Here is a 17,742-nt window from a genome sequence, read left to right as displayed (position 1 = left end):
TTTGCAGCAAAATCGTAGCTATCTAGAGAGGTACTTGGGCAACAACTGTGTGAATGTGAAGAAGAGGAAAGCTCATTGCAGAGGGCTCTGTGGGCCAGCAGCAAGCAGTGAGAGGAATAAAACCAGCCAGCCTGCTGCAGCATGTTGTGGCCTCTGGTGGACAGTCCCAGATTCAAGTCCTGAGTACAGATTCTGGCTCTGACACTCAGCAGTTGTGTGACCTTGGGCATGATAGTTACATTCTCTGAGCCTCGGTTTTTAAAATCTGTCAAATGAGGATATTAATATCCACCTTCCCAGAGGGTTTTTGTGAAGATGACAGGTAAAGCACAATGCCTGGAATACGATAGGGGCTCCATGAATGATGGCAATTATTATTAATAATTATGCTAATAAATAATATGGGCCAAACTTCATTTCACAAGCCTGCTTACCCAAGTCAGCACTTATGCCAACTCCTGACTTAGGCTAGTAATCTAGCCTTCCTAAGAACTCCTGTTTCATTTCTCTGACGTCTGCCAGCCTCCACTCATTAAAGACAGCAGTTCGCTCCTACAGTTCAAATAAAGAGCACAGTGCTTCCAGCAGTGACTGTTTTCTTTGGTTTCCTTTTGTCCTTCCTTTCTGCCTTTTTATATCACTTTTTGTTACTACAAAAATAATACATGTTTTTTCCCTGTAATTTGATAGTTTGTTTTGACATGGAAGTTTCTGACTGCTTTTTAAATAAATGGATGACCTTGGTTTTAGCATTATAAAAATTTCCCTCATTTAACTGCCAGGCACATTGATGTTAGCCAATGCTAATATTTGTGTTTTTTTCTTTTCTCTCAATTTTACATGCTTCTGTGTTACAACTAGTAATATTTCCTAATGGAAATAATTAAGAGTTCATTTTATTCAGTTTTCTGACAAATACTGAATTAGAATCTTAGAGCCTCAATGAAACACCTAGACAGCATGAGAGTTACTGTTAGCAGAAAAATTAATTTATTTTAGTGTATATTCTTCTTTAAATACCAGTCATTTTCTTTTTGGCCAAAAGGACTACATTCCACTTGAGCTCCTGGAAGGCAGAGTTAGGGAAGCTGATTATCAGTTTGAGATCATCTCACTGGTAAATTACTTTGAAGGGCTGTGACTCTCTGTCATAGGCTGGAGACACAGACCAGGCGTGGACAGTGTCTTGCTCACTGTGCAAGAATGTGTGTTTTCTGTACATTATGAAAATCTGATGTAGTAAAAGTGAAACTCGAGGATTTATCCACTTACTAGCAGTACATTCTGCATACTGAGTGGTATAGATGACATTTTAGAAACTTGTCCTGCCCCTAAATATGACATCTTTGCAATGTCTAGAATCCTCCTCTTTAAAATGAAAACGTCAGCTGGAGGGGGTTAGCAGCATGAAGCCTGCATGTACCTCTTGGGTGAATTAGTTTAATTGGATGCTTTTCTTCAAAGAGCTCCAAGCAGCGGTATACTTAGAGAATAGAACTGTTTCTGAAGCGGGTTGAGGGGAGGGGTAAGGTGTAATTTGGCAGAGGCGAGATCCTGGGAGTGGACCAGAGGGCAACAGGATACCCAAGAACAGAAAAGAAGTGCAGAGGCGAGTATGATGGAAAGGACCAGGCAAACACATCATAGAGAAAATGCTTCACCTTCCTCCGGATTTTGTTTCAGGGGTCCCTGGTGTATATTAGAAGCGCTTGCCGATTATCTGCTTTCTCATATGGGGAGGGACAGTCAGGGGAGGGGACTAGTGTCGATTGAATGTCTATTTTGAGCCAAAGGGCTTGGTATGCTGTATTTTTAATTACAATAGCCTTTAACATTGCTGTTTTCCTTTAATGGATGAGGAATTGAAGTTCAGAGCTGTTAAATGATTGCCCCGGGTCACGAGCCAGAATTTGATCCCAGGTGTGTCTGATCACAGGTGTTTTCCTTATGCAAACAGAGGCTTGTTTTATTCACAGCTTTATGCCCGTATCTAGAACAGTGCTGGGCACAGAACAGATGCTCAGGAAATATTAAGTAACCAAATTAGCACCACCCTGCCTTCTTTTATGCTTGACTTGTACCTAGTTCTGGAGACAGATTAAGAAATAAACAGTAGTCATCGTGTTCCGGAGAGTACTCAGCTCCTGAAGAGGTTTCTTCCAACACCTTGGACATGAAATAAAAATATTCTTAAATTTATACTTTAGAAGTTACGATGCAATCAAAAGGTCAGGCAGCACATAAACTTGAACCATACAATTTAAATAACACTTTTTATTCCCAGGAAGCTTGCAGATAACTGTGGAAAGCATTTCCACATGTAAATTGGCCACTTTTGAGATGAACTTTCTGAAATTAGCAGATTACTTAAGCTTGAAGGCGCTGAGGTTGCCATTTATTACGTGATTGCTCTTCGCCCTGAGCCTCGAGGGCAGCCAATAATGCAGTAAGTGCTGGACTTTCACTCTTGTTTTCAAATTAAAGATTTAATTACAGTCTTCACTGAAGATGAACGAAGTGTGAAAATACTTGATCTGCTCAGAGTATGGGATCGGGGAGGAGTGTGTGGGTTGGAGTCAGTGTCCGGACATTTAAATACTTTCAACAGTAGCATTAAAGGTGAAATTAATTATATTGTGACCAAATGCTGGCCTGTTAGTCAGAGTCAGTGAAATTTATGTTCTTCTTGTTGGTGATTTTTTAGAGCTGAAAGTTTTTTTTCCTTAGGAGATATTCTGATAGACTATAGACTATCTCCAAGATTTTGATGGCTTTGAAAGATACACATCTTTGAAATTTATAGAGACTTACTCTGTGGACTGGTACATGGTCATTTTGTATACAAATTTCTTCATGTGTGCTTGTGAAGTATGGATATTTGCTCATTGTTGGGTGCAGAGTTCTATATATGTCTGTTGAGTCAAGCTTATTTATTGTGTTGTTCATATCTTCCATCAATCAATAATAAAAGCAGTGTATCCAAAAACTATCTGACAGTCACCAATTACCTATGTTTTTAAGGTAGTAGCTTTAATATGCCTTATTTATTATGGAGAAAAAAGTGTCTGTATATCTTTTCAGCCTGGCTTCAGGCATTGTGATATTTCTGTTAGCATCCAGAGTGTAGTTACATCCATCCAAGGATTGAGTTTAGGGGCAGATTCAGGATGCCTTATGAACTCACAGTCATTGAGAAATGTTCTGTTTCGATTAAATGAGTTTTCTAAATCACGAAAACTTTCTCCTGCAATTACCAGAGGGTCCTGCCTTCCAACTTTCAATGACAGGCGTGTTTATTAAGTGGGTTCCCTTCTTTGTCACTTGCAGCATGCTGACCCTTTCTTGAAGCTTTAGGTTCATTGTCACATCTGTTGTACTCCTCTGCTGCTTCCTCAGGTGCTTCTGAGTTTTCCTCGCCCCTTCCTTCACGTGGGGCTGGCAGCTGTCACTTCTCTCATCATAGCTGCCTCTCCATCATTCTTTGTGTGCACACCCATCTAGTGTGCTGGTCATGATTGGTCTAGGAGACACATCAGCTGGCTTTGTCCCATGAGAGTTATCTTTCACTTTATTCATCAACTGCTACTTGTTGAGTGCTGGGCACATGTAAGCCTTTTAACTGGTGACCACCAAAGGGTTTTTAAAGATAAATGTGGACTGAGTGTGCTGGCTCATGCCTGTAGTTCCAGCACTTTGGGAGGCCAAGGCGGGAGGATTGCTTGAGCCCAGGAGTTCAACACCAACCTCATCTCAGCAAAAAATTTTTAAAAATTAGCTGGGCATGGTGGCACACACTTGTAATCCCAGCTACTCAGAAGGTTGAGGTAGGAGGATTGCATGAGCCCAGGAGTTTGAGGCTGCAGTGAGCTATGATTGATCATGCCACTGTACTCCAGCCTGGGCGACAGAGAGAGAGAGAGAGAGAGACAGAGAGAGAGACCCTGTCTCTAAAAACAAACAACAAACAACAAAAAAAGTAAATATGACTTGGACCCTACCCTGGTATGTAGGGGAGTAATTAGGTCTATAATGGAACAGGAAAGTGATAGTGGCACAAGAAAGGTACAGTACTCTGGGAATTAGAGAAGGGGGAGGTTGTTTCTACTTAAAAAGATTAGAGGAGGTTGACATTTGAGTTGGATTTTGAGGAAACAGCGGGACCAGCATGAACTTGTTGTCAAAAGCATGGGACTTAGGGGCCTGTGCTGGGATCTAGAGCAGGAGCAAGGGTAGAACTTGACTTAGGTGCAGGGAGAAGTCTGGAATCAGGTTGCTCCTCAAATGCCAGGACAAGAAGCTTGAACCTTTGCAGAAGCCACCAAAGGTGCTTATTTAGGAAAGATGTCAGAGACATGCTTTTGGAAGCATTATAGCAGCCACCTGGGTAAGGTGAAGCAGAGGGAGAAGGGACCGGATAGGGCACCAGAAGCTAGCAGAGTAGGTGAAAGGTGATGAGGTCTGGGATTTGGATAAGGGTGGGTGGGAGAGGGTAACTGGAAAGGAGGGAAATGCAGAGTTCAAGAGAGCAGGACTTAGCAGCTGCTTTAGATGTAGGAGGGAGGTGGGGTGATCTAAGATGATGCCCGAGGCTTGCAGCCTGAGCAGGCTGGTGAAGTGGGTGCACTCAAGACCCAGGAGACAGGGAGGGTCAGTTTGTTGTTGGAGAAGATGGTTAGGTTCAGTTTTAGACTCAGTGCATTTGCACCGCAGGAGTCTCATCCAGGTGAAGATGCCCATTAGATATTCAAAATACAGAAGTAGTGCTCAGTGAGAAGTAGGCAGGAGATATAAATTGTGAATTCATTTGCGAGGAGGTAGCATTTAAACTTTGTGTGACAAGAGAGGACAAGGCCAGCAGCTTGGAGAAAGTCTGTGCTTAGGGTTGGGTTAGAGAAGAGGTTGGGGCGGGGAGGGAGATGCTGGAGAGGGAAGGCACGTGGCCAGAGGACTGGGGAGGAGGGAGAGAGAACACAGGCACATGGGAGGGAAGGAAAGACCAGAGCAGGCCTTGGCTTTGGTGACCAGCAGGTCATGGGTGTGCTCAAGAAAACTTTTCTGGGAATGAGACAGCAGCCAGTTTGCCAGGCATTATGGATTGCAATGGGCAATGAGACTGACTCTTTAGTTAAATTTGATGATATCAAAATAAGAGAAAGGAGAGTAGGTCAGGATTAGGGGAGAGTGGGAAGGAGGGGAGGAAAAAATTGATACAAAAAAAATAAATCCCACATTTCATACCCATTACAATGGCTATTTTATTATTATTTTTATTTATTTATTTTTTGAGACAGAGTCTCACTCTGTCGCCCTGGGTAGACTGTTGTGGTGTCATCATAGCTCACTGCAACCTCAAACTCCTGGGCTCAAGCGATCCTCCTGCCTTAGTCTTCCAAGGAGCTGGGACTACAGGTGCTCACCACAACGGCTGGCTATTTTTTTTTTTTTTTTAAGCAGAGACAGGGTCTCGCTCTTGCTCAGGTTGGTCTCCTTGGTGAGCTCAAGCAATCTGTTTGCCTTGGCCTCCCAGAGTGCTAAGATTACAGGTGTAACCTCACCCAGCCACGATGGCTATTATTTAAAAAAAAAAAAAAAAAAAAAAACAACAGAAAATGACAAGTGTTGCTGAGGATGTGGGGAAGTTGGCACCCCTGAGCACTGTTGGTGGGAATGTAAAATGGTGCAGCAATTATGAAAAACTGTATGGAAGTTCCTTAAAAAACTTGAACATAGACCTACCATGTGATCCAGCAGTTCTGTCTCGGGGTATATACCCAAAAGAATTGAAAGCAGAATCTCGAGATATTTGTTACACCCATGTTCACAGCATTATTCACAATAGCCAAAAGGTGGATGTAACCCAGGTGATCAGTGGATGATAGATAAACAAAATGTGGTATGTCTTTAAAAGGAAGGAAATGCTGACCCATGCTACAACATGGATGAACCTTGAGGACATTATGTTAAATGAATAAGTCAGACATAAAAGGACAAATACTGTATGATTCCATTTATATGAGGTACCTAGAATAGTCAAAATCGTAGAGGCAGAGTGGGATGGTGGTTGCCAGGGGCTGCAGGGAGGAGAGGATAGAGAGTTACTGTTTAATGGGTACAGAGTTTTTGTTTTGGAAGATGAAAAAGTTCTGGAGGTGGATGGTGGTGATGGTTGCACAATATGAATGTACTTAATGCCACTGAACTCTACACTTAAAAAATGGTTAAAATGGTAAATTTTATGATATGTATATTTTACCACAATAAAAAATGCTAAGAATAAAAAACCCAGAAAACGAAATCCTGAAAGGGAAACCAATTTGTTGACCAGAGGAAGGAAGAATTAAATTAAAATTTGTCTCATGCTTTGGAAAACACCTGCCAATCTTGGTTTCTTTCCTTCAGTTCAGAGCCAAGCACAGTTGACCCAGCACCCGGAGGCCCGTCCAGGAGCTTCTCACCCAAAAAGACTGTAGGTGGTGGTTCTCAGAAGCCCCTAAAGAAAGGCTGCAGCTAAGTTTGGCTTCAAGTGAGCTGCAGTTGGGGAGAAAAGGGAAAACCTATTCTTGAAGGCAAATTAAAATACCTGTCAAAACATGAGCATGAGCTTTCCTCTCCTGAAACAATTAGAAATATCATAAACACTGGAGAGATTGCCCAGAGATTAAACCTCTTTGGGGTTGAGGTCCTTTCTTGAGGGGCTAATTGGACAGAAGTCATTTTAAACCACAAAATGTTTTAAGAAATATATATATTAAAATATTTTAGGAATTTGAGTCTTATACAAATATAGAAATAGTCTTTTGGAAAAATGTACAGTCTATGTTGTTATTTTCTTATTGCTTTTGAACTTTAACGTGAACCATTCCAAAACAGTGTGTGCTTGCTGCTGTAATCTGAACTTACCTTATCCATCCACCATGGCTGTGTTGCATTTAAGTGGTAAATTAATATGTGCAACTTTGAATAGGCATGTGTTCTCCTGTCTGGAAATGCCTGCAATTTTCTATCCTGATTGTTTTCAACTGGTATATGTTCTATTTAGATATGTCCTGGTGTTTGCTTCCTTCTTCTGTATTAGAGAAAAAATGTTAATAATTTACTAGTCTTAAATTTCCAGCAATGCTAGTTAGAAAGAAACAGTTGGCATAGGGTGTGATAAGCCAACACTGAAGATTTGCATCTTACATATAGCATCCACCAGAAATAGTACTTGCTTTTGGAAGAAGACAGAGTCTCCTGGTACTAAAGATAAAATAATTTGCCTCATGCAGTCCTCTTCCCAGCTACTAGCATATCATTTGGGCCACAATATTTATCTTCAAATTACAAACTGGAAATTCTACTTGAGAAATGGCTTGTGAACTTTCTCCCATATCTACTTAATTGCAGAGTGTCAGGATATTTTTAAATGAAAGACTTCCTAAAAATTATGTAGCTAAAGTTGTACATCTTAAATATACATATTTTGTTGAACAGTTTGTTTTATCAGAGATTATATAAATCCAAAGTGAAAGGCTTACTGCAGGCTTATGGATTAGATGTGAAGCTGAGCTCATTTGGGGCCCTAGGTTGAAGGCAGTATTCACGTCATTGTGACCAGCTACCCTGGCAGTGGTGGTGACTTCAAAGCTTTAATCCTTTTTCTTAGACTTATCAAGATGCCATCAAGGTAGGGGTTTCCATCATATCTTACCCTTTAAGGTTGAAGCATCTGTGATTCTTTCTTCTGCAAGGCTTGTTTAAAATTTTTTTACTACAGAAGATGTGGACAGAGTAAACCTAGTTTGTAGAATAGCAAGTGTCACAGTTGCTTTATGGGTTTGATTCCTTTTTTACCTGAGAAAAGAGCTTTCCCAGAATCAAGTGGCAAGTTTATTCCGGAGGCGACTTGTAGAGCATCTTCTTTGCCCAGTCTGCTTAGTTTCTGAGATAATCACGTGTGTTTGCATATGTAGTTGCATTTGCAATGTTTTCAGATGCAGTTGCACATTTGTGACCAACCCAGTCATAGCACAAGTACATGGACCTGAGCATTCATTTGCATTGCAGAGTCCCCAAGGAGCATGGCCCTGCATGCTCATTAAAAGCCTGGGTCTTTGGCCCCTGGCATAGGCTGAAGTCCTGGTTTCATCACTTGTCACAGTGTGTGTTTGATGCTGCTTTTCTGTTGGCCTCGGTGCCCAGGCTTTCCATAGCATCACTGTTTAGTAAATACAGGCGGAATTAAAACACACTTTAAAATCTGGGAACATTCGGGGATTTTTGAGTGTGTTGTCATTATTTTTTTCTTTCTCAACCAATGGTTAATAAAAATCCTATAATTTCTTGATTCTGTCTTACACAGTGGAGTATAGACACTAACTCAGAGTTCTTCCCTAGAGAAGAATATATTTATGCCACAGGAGAGAGAATAGAGAAAATAATGACTAACAACTGTGTAGAGCCTTATAGTTTACAAACTATTTTGTCTCGATCCTCAGAGTAACTTTGTGAGATAAGTAATGATAATCCTCCTTTTGCAATTCAGGAAATTGAAGTTAAAGGTATTTATTGAGGGGCCAGTGTCTGATGGCAGAGCTCGTGGTCTTTCTTTGACGATTCTCAGATGGCCACGGTTCCTGGCCACGGGTTAGGAGCTGGCTGAGGGTTAGCAGCCTAAGGGATCATCCGAAGTGAGAGGAGCTCGGTCTGGAGCAGGACTCCCCTCAGCCCTCCTACCCCATCAGTGCACTGAGTGTAGCGGGAAAATGATCTCCCAGAAAGGAGCCTCCTTTTCTGACTGCTGCCCCCTCAAGTTCAAGAGACATGAAGCAGGGTGGGGTGAGGAGGATGTAGATGGGGGAAGGGGGGGGGGACAAATGCTGGGAAGTGATGGTAGGGACAGGGCTTAGTTCAAACAGCCTCCCATGCTGAGATTCTGTAGTTGCCAGGCCACACGTGTGGGTGACCAAATGGGGAAACTGTGCACTACTATGGCTCCGTGCCTTATGCAGAACAGCCTAAGTGCTCTACTCTGTCCCCATTTTATAGATAAGGAAGCTGAGGCATGGAGGGATTAGGGACTTGTCCAAGATCTTCAGGCAGTAAGAGACAGAAGGTCTGCTTCCAGAACCCATACGCCTAACCACTCTGCTTTGTTGCATTTTGACCAAGGGACAGCTTCTCGTACCCCAGTGAGCCGTATTCTGGCAGGGTTCTAAGTACCTAGTAATTGCAGATTAGGAAATGATGAGTCCCTACTTCTTCTGGGATGTTGAAGCCCATGCTCAGTACTTTCCAGATTTCACAACTTTTCAGGACAAACTTGTGATGAAAAATACCACAGATTCCTCCTTCCTCCAAATACTAGTCTGAAGCAACCGTTTGCTTGATCATTGGGTAATAAAACTATCTTCTGTATGGTTTATAAAGCTTGTCCACAGACAGCTGCTGTTTGGATTTGATTTGATACTAGCCATCTTTTCACCACCCTCAAAAAAATGAAAAAAAAGCAGAGCTTATGTTAACAAAGGACCTGCTCAAGTGAAGAATGGGTTGTTTTGCCTCTTGCTCCCTTCTGAGAGGGTTTAGAAGAAATGTCAGTGAGAGGAAAGTTCCCGTAACTGGTGGTAACAGTTTGGGGGCAAGGGAGCAGTCAGGAGCATGGCCACCGCTGATGGGCAAGAGGTTTTTTGGGAGGTGAGGAGTACAGAGGTGCTTTTAAGGGTGCTGAGCCCTTATCAGGGCAGAGCCATGGAAATGTGGATGATTCATCTTTGAGACTCATGTGATTGTGGTGCCCCCTCTATGAAACATGCCGGGACTGTGGGGCCCAGCAGCTGCCATGCTGTGGTCCAGGAGAGTCTGTCAGCGTTGCTGTCGTGGGGGATAGAAAAGGAATGTCTGGCCCTGAGCTGTTCTGCTTGAGTCCCAGGTGGGGTGGGGGCTGAATGTGCCATTGTTCCGTTATTATTATGTGAATTGTGTATCTATGTGTTATACATGAAATTTAGAAGGAAAGAGGTACTGTTAATGTTGCACAAATATGTACTTTCTAGTCTCAGTTCAACTGGTTTTTAAAGTACACTGTTTCCCAGTGCTGGCAAAGGTTGTGATAGTTATATTAAGGAGGAAGCACTGGTAATTCACCTGTTTCCACCTACTGGAACTCTCATTTACCACAGATTGGTTCCTTCTCTCTACGATACATGCAAAGGGAGGGTAGCCCCCTTAGAAACTGGTGTTAGATTTTCCAACTGATAATTAAGATACGGTTTAAAGACAGCATAATCCTATGCTCCTCTCCACTCAGGGGGAAAAACACATTTAATTGTTTCAAAGATTATTACTTTTTTAGTGAGTTTATAGTAAATGGGGGGAGATTACTAAAGGGCTATTTTTTCTCAGCTTGTGGTTTCTAATTACATCAGTTACAGCTCAGCCTTCCTCTTAACTAGAGTGCAGGCATGAACTGGAAAAGAATGAGCTAATCCAGGATAGATCAGGTGGAATAAAGATCCCCATTCATATCTTTACCTTTTATCCCTTGTTCTGAGTGCCAGGAATTAATGCTGTTTGAAAGTACAAACTGAACCTGCCAAGCTTTGGACAGCTAAGATAATCCTAATTATTTTAAATGTTAGTGAGAAGGGCAGCAGTCCCACTCTGGAAAAGAGTTCTATTGTAAAACATTAAATATCTGCTAAGTGGTATTGATTGAACATGATTTTATTTCCAAACACTATGGTTATCATGAAGTGGAAGAATTTGTTGTTTAAGAAATTTTCATCAGCTTTTCATGAGACTCTTATTTAACGCCTGCAAACTCTAGGAAACCGAAGAGGCCAGCACTTTTGTCTTCCTTAGCAGTCAGCATCGAGGTGGAGAGTTGCTAACAATTGAAGAATGCCACTTGCATTTTATTTTTAAATGGTTTCTTAGTGGGGGTTTAATAGTATTTAACATATAGAGGAAGAAAAAATTGTTTTCAAGCATGAATATCCTATTTTCTCACATCACTGGAAGAGAATTATTCGTTCCAGTCCATTGACTTCCAACAGATCACTCAAGTTAAAAGTCAGGGGTCTTTGCAATGTCAAAAGATTTAGCACTTAGAGTGGTTTTTGTTTTGTTTTTCAGAGGGATTTTTCTTTTTGGCAGTATATAATATGTTTTCAAAAAGAATACTGATGGTTAGATGGCATCACCAAAATCATCTTAAAGTGTTTTTTTTTTTCCCCTCCTGCATTGGTAAGAATGATTATGTGTAAGGTTTTTGTTTGTTTTTAAATAATAATGAAAGAAATGCCCTATAGCTGCAGTAGACAAATAGGCTTCTTGAGAGAAAACAGATACTAGACTTGCTGGTTCAAACAAGGGTCAGCGTTGGAGGTTTACCTACCTTTCATTATAACACAAAAAAAGATCAGATGGGCAAGTTTTCCTTTTTTTCTTTTCCTTACTTTTCAATCTCTACTTCGGTTTCTAGAAGTCATTTCTTCCATTTCTGTAAATGCTGGAAGGCTATCAGTGATTATAGGGCAGCATAATCCTTAATTGTTTATTGCCTGTGAAGGCTTCCTGCTCCCGCTTCCCCCAGCACAAGAGCAGCGCACTATGCATCCTCACTGATGCAAATAGTGGTGTGTTGAGCATCTCAGGGCCAATTATTCTTTCTTTCTTTGGGGTTATTCCCAAGAGTGGAATTACCAGGTCAGAGAGGCCGAACAGTTTTATGGTTCTTATTACATGTCACTAGATTGCTGTCCAGAAAGATTGAGCCAATTTCTAGTGCTACCAATACTATCTGTTCCCCAATAGTGCCACAACACTAAGAGTTAGCATTTTTACATAATGATTAAGAGAAACCTTTGGGGTTGAAATTAGCCTTGTGCAGGACACCTTAGAATCAACTTAGAAAGCAAAAAGCATCATTTGGATTTTTAAATTTTGAATTGGTATAAAATAATTTGCAATGGTCAATTATTACTCTTCTCCCTTCCAAAAGCTTAAGGAAGCTGCATTAAAATGGAAATGGTACCTTGAGGGGACTATTTAAGGATGGTAGTAAAATAGATTTTGGACAATAGTCACTAAAGAAAAAAAAACACAAAATCTTTTTATGTACTTGGAACTTTTATGAGGTGCTATGCAAAATGAGTTAAACAGATACTGTCCCTAACTTCAACAGCCTATTATTCAAAGACAATGCTAAGCCTTGGACAAATGTCAAAATAACATTTAAATTTTGAGCGGAGAAACACTTTAAAAAATACAGGTGTTTTTCAAAGCAGGTTGAGTTCATTTGTTTACATCTTCTCTGGAGTGCAGTCATGCGTTAAGTATGCTTCCAGCCTCTCCAGTTGATAGTCAGTACAGGTAACCATATTCTGCATGTTTTTGCAGCCCCTAGTCATAAGAATACTTTCCAAGAAAATTCCCACTCTTTCCATTTTCAGTTTAGTCCCAAGTTGACAAAATGAGGAGGGGGCATCTCTTAGATCAGCTGCTAACTGCAGGCAGAAGGCAGGCCTAGGGCTCAGGGAGAACACTTACGTATTCCTTTCTAGCCTCTGCATCAGCCTGACAAAGGTCAGTTATTTTGCCTCCTTCAACTCACACAGGCATTGGGAAGGTTGGGTTCAGTGGCCTGTTCCTAAATGTGATGCCCAAGGATAGGTTGGTGCAAAGGCCAGAACATGCCAGAGAGTCAGGCTAACCAGTGCTGCACTGCCCTTGACAACTTCCTATGTAAAATGGGGAAAGGAATTCTCTCAGTGAATGGTCTGAGGGTAAAATACCTTATTAAAGTATGTGGCATACAGGTAGGAGTCAGTAGATGTTTACTGTCTTCCCTATAGCTTCTATACGTAGAAACTTCTGTTACTGGTTTGGGGTGGAGGTAGGCAGATTAACTTACAGACTATTCAGGAAGCTCTTATATCTCCAGATCTGTTTAGTAACAAGATCTCAGCACAAAATCTACTACTGCCTTTGGAGACTATTTCTCTGTACATGCATATAACAACCAGCTGTGTGTACACAAAATTCATAAATCACCTTGGATATTCAGAGAATTTTAAAGCCATATAACAATACAAATTTAGTAAGAAGCCTTTATGAGCTTTAAGATGAAAGCTTCAGATTTCCTAGATTCCCCGTTTTTTGGTTACTATATTTATATATTTACATGTACCTGTTTTTTGGCATCTATAAAGTAACAGTTAATGACTCCCTTTGAATTTTTTTTAAAAAATTTTATTCCCCCCTCTTCTTTTTAAAGCTTACAAACTCCTCTCTTGCTTTTTATTTAAGCTACTAAAGACTAAACAAATACCATCAATACAAAGTAATTGGTTGTCAGGAAATTGCCTAAATTGCTTTTCAAATTTATGCACTTGGTAAGTTTTCACATCATCTCTTTCCTTATTGGATATTGAGGTAGCTATACAAAAGTGTCCATCTGTCTGTCTGTCCATATGTCATTGGAGGAAGGGGGCTTTCTAGAATAATTTGGTCCAGTGGAGTGGTTAAAGGTCTGCTTCTTAAATCCCAGCACTGTTCTTTTATTTCTGTGTGGTTCCACTAGCTGCTGCAAACCTTTTCCAAACCCATAACAAGTGTAAATAGTGTTCTCTTGTAAAAAGGTCTCTTTTCAGGATGGTAATATACCTTATTAAATTCCAAACATAATAAGTATTGATGGCAAACACATCAGGACCCAGTACAGCTTCTACTATGATTTAGTTCTCTACAAATGACTTCAGCACTCAGCTCCCAATGCATTTTGCTAATTACATCATAGATTTCCCTATTGATGAACACAAGCTGAATTAACACAGGAGCACTAATGTACCCTTTCACCATTATTGTTGTACAAGAAGCCGTGGCAGATGCTGGCAGTTAGTTACACAAACATTAGTATTAACGATTGGCCATTTGGAATTGGTGACAAACTACTGCCCGGCAGAATCCTGAGGCTGAAACCAATCAGGAAGTTAATGAGGAGAGAAATTACCACTGCAGCTTCCCCTTAATTACATTCACACTAGGCAGGAAGGGAGTTCTGGGGGTGGATCTAAACTTGGCTAAGGTTAAGAAGGTCAGAGACCCTTTTGCTTAAATTTTGTATCTACTGTGGCTTGTAAGGTTGCAAAAATTGTTTAACGCATTATTACTTTTGCATTCTTCCTATTTAATGTAGATTTTCCAGTGAAGTTTTATGTTAATAGGTTTGCTTTCAAAAACTTTACCTGACTTCTATTTTCGTGTGGTATAATTCCATGTGTTTACTATTTGTGTTTTTAAAAAATTCCCTCTTGTTTACTGCTTTTTACTTTTTAAAAGTTATGTATGCTGACACTGCCTTCCCCTCATGTTTGTCCTTTCATAATCAAGAGAAATAATAGGAAAGTTGTATGCTATCCAACTTCACCTGCTGTATATTGAAAAAAGAAAAAAAAAACTAAGGTTACCTGTCAAATGGTGGAAATAGATGGGTGGAGTCTTGCCTAGGGGTAATTTGTTGGACAAATCACTTGACAAGTTACTTTAGCATCCTTCACATAAAGGGGAGGGACTCAGTGAAGGGTGGAAATAGTTTTCCCAAAGAGGGTGGAGCCAACTTTTTTGTCTTTTTAATGAACATTAAACTGGAACTGGGCTGCCTAGCTTTCCCCTTTAGTTATATAAATATACTGTGCAGAATACTTTTTTTATTCTAAAGAAGCTTGGGGTTGGGGGGAACGGTTTAATGAGTGTCTGTAAAAACACTTTCAACTCAGAATAGAAATGGTGAGTGCCACTTTCTTTGTTGGAACCTAATTGAATCCTGAGCGTAGAAAGACTAGCCACTTTTAACGTTCTCTTCTCCCTTTCTCTCCCCCCACTTCCCAGTATTCTCGCCTCCCAGCAGTCAAGATTCTGGCTTGGTTTCCCTCTCGAGCAACTCTCCCATTAGTAACGAGAGCACAAAGGGAGTGCTCGAGTGCGAGCCTGCGCCGGAGCCCGGCAGCTTCACGGTCACTCCCGTCATCGACGAGGACGAGTGAGCGGCGCCCGCTGCCGAGGGCGGTTCGCTTGGAATACCAGGCTTATTCCATTTTCCACGGGGTTTGTTAATAATATTTTGAGTTGACTCACGCCGACTTAACTGTTGAAAACGTGTTTGGTTTATACTCCTTAGAGTTTTCGTCCAAAGGCGAAAACACATTTGTAATAGTTTAGGGCCCATTGACTACCATCCGCAAGAATTAAGTGCTTTTTCACGGAGTTTAAATAACAGTATTCCTCATTTTTTTTTATGACACTGGTTTCACGTAGTTTTCAAGAAATAACAGGACACTTAAGTAAAGCCGTATGTGTGCATCTAAATGAGTCATAATTAGATGTTACTTTAGTTTTAAAATGAAATCTTAGGTGCCTTAGGGTTTTTTTTAAAAAAAAATTAGTATTTTAATAAAACTGCAAAAATATAAATTTAGTCAAGTACCTGACCTGTGAGAAGAAAAGAGCAGGCAAATTAGTGATTTTTAGAAATCTGCGGAAGATTAAAGTAAATGGATATGCTGTGTGTGTTACTGTGTGTGTAGCCTCACCACAAGCCCTCAATCCAAAACATGACTGAAATATACTCAGAAAAAAATTAAAGCCAGTAAGAATTGCTACTTTTCTGTACAGGGTAATTTGAATACACTACAATTTAAAGTAACCTCAGTGATGCCGAGTTCCTGGGTGTTGTTTCTAGAATGAGTTTGTCATACACATTCTTTCTACTACAGTTTAAAACGGATGCTATCTAGACTATTTTGTAACGTTAGGTTGTAATCTGATTTGGAAATAAGTACATCTTTAAAAGTTACTACAGATTCCTGAGTTCATTATTTTGTTAAAAATTGCTCATGAAGTACTTTCTTATGTAACAGAAGCCATCCTGAAATGAAACTAGTCTTAAAAAAATTCATTGTTCTGCATAGTTGCAGCTGTACCTGAAATAAAAATGTTATTGATGACTGAATTTTCTTGTGTGTATATTTGGTGAGCGGTATTAAACAAGAAAAAAGAAATTACTTGTATTTTCTTCGCTCTGTGCTTTGAAAACATCTATTTGATTTCACCCCCATCTGTTGTAATCAATAACCTGACCATCTTGTTTTTTATTAAATGCACTTACTCTTAATTTCATCCACCAGTGGTTTTAGAGAGAATAATGTGGAGTTACCTATATAGGTTTGACATTATAAATCACTTCTTGGGGCTGAATCGTATAGCGGTATCGATTGATCCTGATATATCACAGAAATTTACTGTCACTTCTGTTTTCAATTAAAGATACAATCAGTCAGATAATGACTTAATTGGATTTTACAGAAGATTGAGTTTTATTGCCCAGTGCTTTACGAGTTTAGTTAAGGAAGATCATTTTATCACACTTGTCAGGCTGCTGCTACTGCAGCCATGTGCCCTTCGGCGGCTGTAGCAGTAGCTATTGTGACGGAGGCGGCGGGAAGCTGCGGGGCGCGCGGGGAAGGGAACCGGGCCGCGGAGTCACTACCCCCGAGGCATTACTGGTGGCATTCTAGGAATGAAGATCCCTCATTCACCCGCGCGCTCGCAGGGACCCCTGCCCACTGTCCAGGCCTCTCCCCCCGCCCCCCATTTGAGTAATTCTGGCTTCTGAAGAACCAAGAGTCTTGCAGCTCCCGTCCCTCAGTAGGTGACCCCACCACACTAATTTTACCCAGTGGGGTGGGAGGGTTGTTGGAGAAGCAGGGCACGCCCCCTCAATGGGAGAACGCGCTATCCCAGCACTTGCCCCCTTCAGTGCCCCTGAACTTCTGGAAAGCGAGGCAGAGCCGGGGTAGGCGTACCAGCGTGCTCTCAACCTAGATTGAGCGCCCCTTGGGCCCCGGTGCTCCCCGCGGGCGTGGGCTGCGCAGGCCGGGCGCGTCCCGCCGCCTGCGCTCTGGGAACCAGGCTTGTTCAGTGGGTAGCATCCGCCTTTCAAAAAGGCGTGTAAGTCCACCTGCCTCGCCTGACGCCAAGTTTGGTGCAGCATCGGGCGGCTTCACGGAACCCTTGTCAGGGATCAGACTCAGGAAGGGCCACTCCCAGCGGGAGGGATGGGCCTCAGGACCTCAGCGGGCCCCGTAGGGCCGCAGGCTGACCGGAAGACCCTGACTTTTCTCTCTCGTCCCGTGCCCCCCCCCAAGACGCATCTATCTGGGACCTTCCTTGCACTTCCAATGTGGTGGAGCAAGGCTCATGTTTTATTTTTGACATCTAGGAGGAAGGTGCAAGACAGGCCCGAGGAAGGCCTGGCCCAGGGCTGTTACAGCGTTAAGAACTTAACACAATTCTGAACACGAGGTAGAGCACAGACAGTAAATCTTGACGGCTGGATTTTAACAGTATTTATTTATTTATTTATTTTTTGAGACAGAGGCTCGCTCTGTTGCCCGGGATAGAGTGAGTGCCGTGGCGTCAGCCTAGCTCACAGCAACCTCAAACTCCTGGGCTTAAGCGATCCTCCTGCCTCAGCCTCCCCAGTAGCTGGGACTACAGGCATGCGCCACCATGCCCAGCTAATTTTTTTTTCTATATATATTTTTAGTTGGCCAGATAATTTCTTTCTATTTTTAGTAGAGACGAGGTCTCGCTCTTGCTCAGGCTGGTCTCGAACTCCTGACCTCCAACGATCCACCCGCCTCGGCCTCCCAGAGTGCTAGGATTACAGGCGTGAGCCACCACGCCCGGCCTTAACAGTAT

The 17,742-nt window shown here is 41.6% G+C and overlaps 1 protein-coding gene across 1 annotated transcript in view; it reads left to right on the top strand.

Moving 5' to 3' along the window:
• DMRT1 (doublesex and mab-3 related transcription factor 1) overlaps window positions 1–15,991 on the top strand; it is a 103,658-nt gene extending 87,667 nt beyond the window's left edge. The window contains exon 5 of the mRNA XM_045562292.1: window positions 14,872–15,991. Within this exon, the coding sequence (XP_045418248.1) occupies window positions 14,872–15,026 (155 nt within the window). The 3' untranslated portion in view covers window positions 15,027–15,991. The remainder of the gene's footprint in view (window positions 1–14,871) is intronic.
• Window positions 15,992–17,742: the final 1,751 nt, after the last annotated feature.

This window comes from Lemur catta, chromosome 10 (assembly GCF_020740605.2).
Source record: "Lemur catta isolate mLemCat1 chromosome 10, mLemCat1.pri, whole genome shotgun sequence".
Lineage (NCBI taxonomy): Eukaryota > Metazoa > Chordata > Mammalia > Primates > Lemuridae > Lemur > Lemur catta.
Note: the sequence above shows the minus strand (reverse complement) of the source record. Positions and strands in the feature narration are given on the sequence as shown.